Consider the following 10,718-nt stretch of genomic DNA (forward strand, 5'->3'; position numbering starts at 1 on the left):
CGAAAAGCAATATAAGTGATAAATATTACCATTCTGTAGAATATTCTTATATTTCACTTTTACTTGTTCCCATGTTCTAGTGGGTCCTGTTGTGGCTCTAATGTGAAAGGGGATATAATATAACATATTATAATATAATATAATGTAATATAATATTGGGTAATATAGTGTGATATGATAAATCTACCCTACCGCCTACTGGTGTTGGCCAGAGGGGCCGATGGCGCGATATGGCAGCCTGGCTTCTGTCAGTCTGCCCCAGGGCAGCTGTGCCAGCCAGTGATCTCACATTACTTCATCCAGCTGTACTAATCGTCAACAGCAGGTGTGTTCGGAGAACCGGATTAGCGAGCTCAGAGTTAGCGCGATGATTTGGTCTTGGATGTGTCATTTGATCTTGGATGTAGTAAGTGACGTACGAAGAACGGGCCCCAGGACTGCATTTCACTCACTGCCTCTGTTTGTATCTCTGTCACTCCAGGACCAACATGGAGCGAGAAGTCAGCGCTCTCAGGAGGCCGACAAACCTCACAGAAGAAAGGGAGAGAAAACCTACAGCTGTGATGAGTGTGGAAGGTCTTTTACCCAGGCTGGAAGCTTAAAAACTCACCAAGTCATCCACAGTGGAGTTAAACCTTACAGCTGTGACTTGTGTGGAAAGTCTTTTACCCAGGCTGGAAGCTTAAAAACTCACCAAGTAATCCACAGTGGAGTTAAACCTTACAGCTGTGACTTGTGTGGAAAATCTTTTGTGCAGGCTGCACACTTAAAAAAACACAGAATCATCCACAGTGGATTTAAACCTTACAACTGTGACTTGTGTGGAAAGTCTTTTACTCTGGCTCAAAACTTAAAAACACACCAAGACATCCACAGTGGATTTAAACCTTACAGCTGTGACTTGTGTGGAAAATCTTTTCTGCAGGCTGGAAACTTAAAAATCCACAGAATCATCCACAGTGGATTTAAACCTTACAGCTGTGAGTTGTGTGGAAAGTCTTTTACCCGGGCTCGAGGCTTAAAAATACACCAACTTATCCACAGTGGAGTTAAAGCGTTCAGCTGTGAGTTTTGTGGAAAGTCTTTTACCCAGGCTGTAGACTTAAAAAACCACAGAATCATCCACAGTGGGGTTAAATCTTACAGCTGTGAGTTGTGTGGAAAGTCTTTTACCCAGGCTGGATCCATAAAAAGACACCAACTCATCCACAGTGGAGTTAAACCTTACAGCTGCGACTTGTGTGGAAAGTCTTTTACCCAGGCTGGATCCTTAAAAAGTCACCAACTCATCCACAGTGGAGTTAAACCTTACAGCTGCGACTTGTGTGGAAAGTGGTTTACCCGGGAAAGAAACTTAAAAACACACCTACTCATCCACAGTGGAGTTAAATCTTACAGCTGTGACTTGTGTGGAAAGTCTTTTACCCAGGCTGGTGATTTAAAAAAACACCATGTCGTCCACAGTGGAGTTAAATCTTACAGCTGCGACTTTTGCGGAAAGTCTTTTACCCGGGCTGAAGGCTTAAAAAAACACCAAGTCATCCACAGTGGAGTTAAATCTTACAGCTGTGACTTGTGTGGAAAGTCTTTTACCCGGGCTGAAGGCTTAAAAAAACACCAAGTCATCCACAGTGGAGTTAAACCTTACAGCTGTGACATGTGTGGAAAATCTTTTACCTGGGCCAGAGACTTAGAAAAACACCAACTCATCCACAGTGGATTTAAACCTTACAGCTGTGAGTTGTGTGGAAAGTCTTTTGCCTGGGCTGGAGACTTAAAAAAACACCAACTCATCCACAGTGGATTTAAACCTTACAGCTGTGAGTTGTGTGGAAAGTCTTTTACCCGGGCTGGAGACTTAAAAAAACACCAACTCATCCACAGTGGAGTTAAACCTTACAGCTGTGACTTGTGTGGTAAAGCTTTTGGTCAAAGTCGAAACTTACAGAAGCATCTAGTTACCCACTCTGGAATTAAGGCGTACAGCTGCGACTTTTGTGGAAAAACTTTCAGTGAAAAAAAGTACCGAAATATTCACCTACGCATTCACACTGGAAATGATCTTTCCTACTGTGATCAGTGTGGGAAACTGTTTACAACCGATGCACAATTACAAATACACATGTTTACCCACACTGAGGAGAGACCTTATAAATGTGACCGGTGTGAGAAGACTTTTAAATCTCCGCATTACCTGAAAAAACATCAACAGATCCACACCAGAAAGTAACTCTACAAGTGCAGTTACTGTTAGGAAGTATTGATTTTTTATCTTGTAATTTTAACCTGATTGTTTGGAACAAGTCTGATCAGTAAACCTATGGAGTTATTCTGAATTAACTGTTTTGGAAAATGAAGAATCATTTTCGCTCGGTAAGCTGAGTGTTTTAATGTAAACAGTAAAACGTAATTGGACATTGGTAGAGATCACTTACGCTGTCATTGTTTAGAAGCAGAGCAACACAGATGGATCCAGTTCTCAACCCTATTGTCACTGTGGTGGTTGGAAAACGTTTCTCTGTTACTTTTGTGGAAAAACCTCCAATCATCAACGGGACCTAAAACCACATCAACGTAGACACACTGGAGACAAAATGAACTACTGCAAAGAATGTGGGAGAGGTTTCCACACACCAAGTGCATTAAAAATACATGAACTATTCCACAGTGTGTTCAAAAAGCACATCTGTGACCAGTGTGGGTCATCAGTCACCACTGCACATGAGCTTAAAGAACAAGAATAAGCAAATCCACACAGTAGAGACACCATACAAGTAATCAATCCTACTAAAGATGAATGCATGGACTAGTTTTTCCAGGTCCTGGTGAGACATCAGATCTTTTATCCTTGATATATTCTTGAGGTGATAGTAAGCTGACTTTGTTATTGTCTTAATGTGTTTTTTTAAGTTTAGGTCTGCATCCATCATTACACCCAAATTTCTCGCCTGGTTTGTGGTTTTTAGGTGTATAGATTGAAGTTCTCTGGTGACCTGTAATCGTTTTTCTTTGGTGCCAAAGACTATTACCTCAGTTTTGTTTTTGTTTAGCTGGAGAAAATTGTGGCACAACCAGTCATTAATTTCCTCAATGCATTTACCAAGAGCCTGTACAGGGCCTCTGTCTCCTGATGACATTGTGATATATATGTGTGTGTCATCTGCATAGCTGTGGTAGTTTATTTTGTTGTTCTTTATAATCTGTGCCAGTGAGAGCATGTAAATGTTAAACAGAAGGGGTCCCAAGATGGAACCTTGGGGAACTCCACATGTGATACTTGTCTGCTCAGATGTGAAGTTACCTATTGATACAAAGTATTTCCTGTTTTCTAAGTATGTTTTGAACCAGTTTAGTACAGTTCCTGAAAGACCTGTCCAGTTCTCCAGTCGTTTGAGTAATATGTTGTGGTCAACTGTATCAAATGCTGCACTGAGATCCAGTAAAACTAAGACTGACATTTTTCCACTGTCTGTATTCAGACATATGTCATTAAACACTTTGGTCAGAGCAGTTTCAGTGCTGTGGTTCTGTCTAAAACCTGACTGGAAGGCATTGTAGCAATTATTCTGTTTTAAGAAGTAACTGAGCTGTTGAGAAACTGCTTTTTCAATGATCTTACTTAAAAACGGGAGATTTGAAGTGGCAGAGTTTATGCTGCTGACTATAGGTCTGACTTGGACACCTTCCTTGTGGATTTTAGGAAGTCCGTAAATGCAGGGTATCGCATTGTCATGTAATTATTATCCTTAGTATCCTTATTTTCTCATTATATTGTTTTATTCACTTTAATCATGAAGGTTTGTAAAGCAAGGCCACTTTTGACTCATAAACTAAGTGCTCAGCCAGACTGCAAACAGGAAGTGTAGAGCTGTACAGCATATTAATAAATACAGGAAGCCAGACAGAATAGAGAAACTTTGCCATATAAACAATGTTTGTATCGAAACTGTGACGTATAAAGTACGAAAATAACACAGTTTATGATTCTAATGTTAGAGATCCTGCAACTGGTGTTTGGGCTGTGCAGGGGTCTCTGTCTTCCGGAAGATGATTAAATAAAAAGAAATATAAATGTTTTAACACGCTATGAGTCTGATTTCTCTAGTAAGTAAAGTAAAATTTTATTTATATAGCACATTTCTAGATAGACATCACAAAGTGCTTTACAGATATAACAGATTAAAAGACAAAAAACAAACAAAGTTAACAAAAAGCAATTTTAAAAAGGTAAGTTTTTAGCTGTTTTTTAAAAGTAATCAATGAATCAACGGATCGTAGGTCCTCTGTTCTATCATGGGGACAAAAGAATCGGGGTTAATAGCATCCCCTGGATAAAGGCGGTGATATGTAAGGCGGTCAATCATTTTGTCCTTTTCAAGGTAGAGGCAAGCTATAACTTTCTTTTTGTAGCTGCTTGTGGGGTCTCGGTTTAAGGCTCCATAGGTATTGTTGTCACTGAGGAGAGTAGTGATCTTTGTGTGGTAATTGTAGTGTTTAGGACCACGGTGCATCCTCCCTTATCAGCTGGTAAAATAGTGATGATGTGGTCTTTGCTCGGGGAAGTGACGGCCTTCTTTTCCTGCATTGTGAGGTTGGACGGAGGGACTTTGGCACTTGAGAGAGTGGCTGAGACATTCATCCTGATTTGCTCTGCTTCTGTCTGTGATAATTTATTAATCCATATGGTGGTTTCTGTGGCTCTGATGACATCCACTATGGGCAACTGTTGTGGAGAAATGGCAAAATTGAGTCCTTTGGCTCAAGGTCGTAGATTTAGTTTTGGCATTGGTGGAGACGGATAATTCAACCACCAAACCCTGCCCTTTTTCTTTTATTTTCTATTTTTTCCTTGGCTTCGTGATAAAAGGAGAAATATACAGTGGGGCAAAAAAGTATTTAGTCAGCCACCGATTGTGCATGTTCCCCCACCTAAAATGATGACAGAGGTCAGTAATTTGCACCAGAGGTACACTTCAACTGTGAGAGACAGAATGTGAAAAAAAAAATCCATGAATCCACATGGTAGGATTTGTAAAGAATTTATTCGTAAATCAGGGTGGAAAATAAGTATTTGGTCAATAACAAAAATACAACTCAATACTTTGTAACATAACCTTTGTTGGCAATAACAGAGGTCAAACGTTTACTATAGGTCTTTACCAGGTTTGCACACACAGTAGCTGGTATTTTGGCCCATTCCTCCATGCAGATCTTCTCGAGAGCAGTGATGTTTTGGGGCTGTCGCCGAGCAACACGGACTTTCAACTCCCGCCACAGATTTTCTATGGGGTTGAGGTCTGGAGACTGGCTAGGCCACTCCAGGACTTTCAAATGCTTCTTACGGAGCCACTCCTTTGTTGCCCGGGCGGTGTGTTTTGGATCATTGTCATGTTGGAAGACCCAGCCTGGTTTCATCTTCAAAGTTCTCACTGATGGAAGGAGGTTTTGGCTCAAAATCTCACGATACATGGCCCCATTCATTCTGTCCTTAACACGGATCAGTCGTCCTGTCCCCTTGGCAGAAAAACAGCCCCATAGCATGATGTTTCCACCCCCATGCTTCACAGTAGGTATGGTGTTCTTGGGATGCAACTCAGTATTCTTCTTCCTCCAAACACGACGAGTTGAGTTTATACCAAAAAGTTCTACTTTGGTTTCATCTGACCACATGACATTCTCCCAATCCTCTGCTGTATCATCCATGTGCTCTCTGGCAAACTTCAGACGGGCCTGGACATGCACTGGCTTCAGCAGCGGAACACGTCTGGCACTGCGGGATTTGATTCCCTGCCGTTGTAGTGTGTTACTGATGGTGACCTTTGTTACTTTGGTGCCAGCTCTCTGCAGGTCATTCACCAGGTCCCCCCGTGTGGTTCTGGGATCTTTGCTCACCGTTCTCATGATCATTTTGACCCCACGGGATGAGATCTTGCGTGGAGCCCCAGATCGAGGGAGATTATCAGTGGTCTTGTATGTCTTCCATTTTCTGATGATTGCTCCCACAGTTGATTTTTTCACACCAAGCTGCTTGCCTATTGTAGATTCACTCTTCCCAGTCTGGTGCAGGTCTACAATACTTTTCCTGGTGTCCTTCGAAAGCTCTTTGGTCTTGGCCATGGCGGAGTTTGGAGTCTGACTGTTTGAGGCTGTGGACAGGTGTCTTTTATACAGATGATGAGTTCAAACAGGTGCCATTCATACAGGTAACGAGTGGGGGACAGAAAAGCTTCTTACAGAAGACGTTACAGGTCTGTGAGAGCCAGAGATTTTCCTTGTTTGAGGTGACCAAATACTTATTTTCCACCCTAATTTATGAATAAATTCTTTACAAATCCTACCATGTGGATTCATGGATTTTTTTTTTCACATTCTGTCTCTCACAGTTGAAGTGTACCTCTGGTGCAAATTACTGACCTCTGTCATCATTTTAAGTGGGGGAACTTGCACAATCGGTGGCTGACTAAATACTTTTTTGCCCCACTGTACTTGCCTACATATGTTATTCTACATGCTTTTAAACCATTTAAAATTACAATTAATAGTTTTATTTGTATATAATGTTAAATTACTGTTAAACAAATGACTAAGTATTTTAGACTTCAGTTTACTTCAGCCATATTCCATATAAAACAGGTATCGTACAAAAATAAAAAATAACTTCAAATACAGTCACGACAATAAAAGAATATGACTTTAAGGGTTTAACAACATTACTTCAGTTATAGTACACAAACATGTCTTATACATTAGCACTAATGGAAAACTGAATGATCTGGTGGTTTTTGTCAATAAAACTACTCATCTAAGATTACCACAAAGTAAAAGATCTCTCAGCAAAATTATGCAACATTTTAGACACACTATCAAATCAGTGAGCTGGCATTTTTTTTAATTCTAAACATGAACTACTGTTACAGCAACAGACATGGACACAACAACTGTATGTTCACTATGTGAAGGAGCCAAACACATGCCTTCTCCTCTCGTTAACTGAGATAAACTGCTGGCATACATCTATATTGTCCAGTCTCACCTGGTGTACATGGTACAGCCTCTGTAAACTAATATCCTGGCTTGCTCAAAGCAGCCGTTTTCTCTGAAAGTTTCAATCAAAATTAGAAATGCTACTCTGAGACTGAGATAACTAATAGTGCTGCCTGTTGTGCAGTTAGTCCAAAATACGTTATTCATGGTTACATACACTTTTAGACTGATGTGGGCCAAGGCCTAGCATAGCCTGTAACGTTATTATGACGGACACATCTTATGAGTGAACTTGACTTTAAGTGACTTACAGGTTTCTTTGAAAAATACTTTCTTATATCCAGGTTCTTCCTTTTTGCTGCCATCCTCCTCTCCTCCTCGCAGGTCCTCGCAGCGCAGGCTTGCCGCTGTTAAAGCTAAACAGAGCTCCCTGAAAGGCACAGCCAATCACATAGGCCATATTTGTCACATGAGGTAGGACTCCAGTAGAGAACGTAATTTAACTGTTTCTGCACCGCTGGGTGAATGAGACGCTGACAGATCATTTTTTTCCTTCTATCAGGTTTGATTTCTTTACTCAAAGAGATCAAATTATTGGTGGGGACATGTCCCTTCCGTCCATGCCAAATTTACCCCCTTGCTTTGGCTAAAACTCTCTTTTCAGGTTCAGTGAGACTCCGGTCTGAAAAGTTCTTTACCCATTTCTCCTGACTGTCTTCAGGTGTGTTTTCTTCTCTGAGTTGTGTAGGTTCAGAACGAGGAGTATGTGTTTTTGAAAGCAAGGTGTGAAATTTTCTGCGTTGTCTTTCTTTTCCTTTAGAGTGTTGGGCCCGTTTAGCCTTGTCCACAAACTTGTAAACCTCTTCTAAGATTGGAGAGGGTAGAAGGATTTCCTGCAGAGTCAGAATTTTGGGCCGACTGAGAACAGCACTTACACATGTGAGTGAGGGGAGAGAAGTTGCTGCCTGCGAGTTTACAGAGGAGAGCTTAAGTTTGACCAGGTACCAAAGCAAATCATTCGTATTGACGAATTCGTATGACGGTGTATCACAAAAGATTGATATCAAACTGATCACTTGGTTGCGTTACTTGCTCTTCAAGTGAATCAACAAATGGATAAATAAAAAGACGAACGACAATGCTGATTTTTTAGAGTCTTAGCTTACATTTCCACGGCTAAACAAACTCTAAATCGGTTTCAATGGTGTACTGATGTACACAAAAATGGACATAAGGAGCTTCTTTCAAAGAAAAAACTCAGGTAGATGTTATTTTATATATTATGCTTTGTATGTTGTTCAGTCTATGCAAAACAAGAGGAATTTCAATACACAGCAGTATATTCACAGTTGAAACCAGTGAATATACTGATGTTTTATAAACCAGTGAATATACTGATGTTTTATAAACCAGTGAATATACTGATGTTTACATATACTTTATGGAGAAAACATTTTAAAAAAAATTCACTGTTAAACATGAATTTAGAGTAAACCTGTTTTGTTTTAGATAAATAAATGTTGAAATATCTTTTGAATTAGTTAAATGTCAAAATAAAAAGAGGGAGCGGTCTATTTTAATCACTTTCATCAAATTTAGGAGTACATGTACACTAAGTTTATTGTTAATTAATAAGATTCCATTCTGAGCTGAAGAAGCTTCTGATAGGTTAGTAGAGTCCACGTGAGTAAATTGGTGGCACAGCTGTGGATGCATATAAGGCAAAACACAGAGCCTGTTTCTGTGACATGGGAAAATCAAGAGATGTCAACCAAAACACCAGGAAAAGGATTGTGGAGCTCCATAAGTGTGGCTCAATTTTGAATACAAAATACAAAAGTTAACAAATGTTTTTTATCAATCTAAAAAAATAAACATTTAGTCTGATTTGATGTTACAATGTTTGTGTTTTTATCTGAAGAGTATGTAAATATCTGGTTTCAACTGTATATTTGATGATGTTGGTGTTTGGCTTGATTGTCAGCACAAAGAGGGAGAGAGAGGAGCAGAGAGGGAGATGGAGAATGAGGAAAGAACAGAGATGGAACAAGAGCAGTTGAGACACACATGTTAGTCAAATGGTTGTTTGCCAAAACTCATCAGAACATGTATCCAGTACCTAGTGTTTCTTTTTAGATACCATTTGTTACTTTTCAAATTCTATATTTATTAAGTTCTGCAGGCTTGTTTGCACAACAAGGCTAAATAATTATATAAACTTTTCTCAATCTAAATAGTGGACTTTGGTATAATTAAAAAATAAGTGTAGTGCAGGTCTATGATGATTTTTAGTGCTACTATCATCTAGTTTTGATTCTGGTTGGGTTTTGGTTAAGTTCTAAGTAGTCCTGATTTTGAACTGTTGTAGTCCTGTTTTAATTCCGGATCAGTTCTGGGTCTGGTTGAATTGGAGTTTAGTCACTGTGTCTTGATACAGCCCGACTTTGTTCTGCCTTGCTGCTTAATTAAAAACTAGTTTAAGGTGATATTTATTTTTTCCTATATGAAGTCATTCTTTTTTGAACAAAACTCAAAACAGAGCCTAATAATCTTTCAGTCATTTCTACCCTCACTTAATTTCCTTTTGATGCTCAGCTCTCATACAGTGGCTCAGTTGGGCTCCAATCCCACCATATTGTGGCCAATCACATGCGAGGATATAGGATAATATCATTATGTGAAAAACCGAGATGGTGAGAGACGCGACAGTCAAGTGGAGCATCTGTCTGTCCTCTCAGTAAGTGAGTGACACAGTAAACAGCGGTGAGGAGGGCTGTGCGAAAGCAAAAACACATAAATATACCTGACACCCGTAAACATAGCAGCATTGTCTCGGTCTTGGTCTCAGTCTCATCTCAACTTGGTCTTGGTCTTGTCTTGGTCTAGATACCCTCTGGTCTCGGTCTTGTCTTGGTCTCGGATTAGGCGGTCTTGACTACAAGTCTGGTTCTAGGCTGATTACATAAGCAACGTTTTACAAGCTTCTGCTTGGGCGATTCCTGTGAGACAAACAGTTTGCAGCAGAGTTTCTTTCATACTGGTTCAGTTTCCCCGTGTGTAGAGACTGGGTGGGGTCACTCAGAGTCTAATAAAGTCCTTCTCTTGTATATTCTGAATAATAAATTCAGTTATCAGGACTTGATTTTATTCCATGGAGCTGGTTAAAGAACAGCAGCGTATAGAAACACTTTTAATCATCTCTTTTTGGTGTTGCGCATTTGGAGGGTCGGCAAGATCTGTTACCATCATCTGTCATTTTCAGCTTTACTGGAAACTTTATTTAAATCCCATTGAGTCAAGTTTGAAACTCAGATTCTGTTATTCACTGAAAATAACAAAAACATTTTATGACAAAATAAGAGTCAGATCAGCAGAACTACAGAACCTGTATCTCTGCTGTAACAGTGTCACTCTGCTCCACTTTGATGTTTGTTGTTTTTTTCGTGTTTCTTGTAACATTTAATTGTTAGAAACTAAACTGTCTCTGAGATAAAGACGAATAAACAACTCTGCTTTACATGTTACTAACAAAACCATTTTCATATTGTTTCAGTGTGTGTGAAGGAGACACTAGGCTGGCTGGAGTCTGTGTGGACTTACATCTGTAATTCAGCTGTGACAGAGACAAAAAGACCAATTTTTGGTGCAGCATGTTTTGGGGTTAAAACCCACAGAGACAAAGTGTTTAGAAAAAAATGTCTCAAATGTTCTGATACTTCTGACACATACAGGAT

General features: G+C 39.8%; 1 protein-coding gene across 2 annotated transcripts in view; it reads left to right on the plus strand.

The window, feature by feature from the left end:
- The window catches only part of LOC113010548 (uncharacterized), a 75,694-nt gene extending 65,177 nt beyond the window's left edge, over positions 1–10,517 (plus strand). For both annotated transcript variants that reach the window (XM_080299103.1, XM_080299102.1), the window contains exon 3: positions 482–10,517. In XM_080299103.1, coding sequence (XP_080155229.1) covers positions 482–2,230 — 1,749 coding nt within the window. In that variant the 3' untranslated portion in view covers positions 2,231–10,517. The remainder of the gene's footprint in view (positions 1–481) is intronic.
- The last annotated feature ends 201 nt before the right edge of the window (positions 10,518–10,718 follow it).

Source organism: Astatotilapia calliptera, chromosome 3 (genome assembly GCF_964374335.1).
Source record: "Astatotilapia calliptera chromosome 3, fAstCal68.1, whole genome shotgun sequence".
Classification (NCBI taxonomy): domain Eukaryota; kingdom Metazoa; phylum Chordata; class Actinopteri; order Cichliformes; family Cichlidae; genus Astatotilapia; species Astatotilapia calliptera.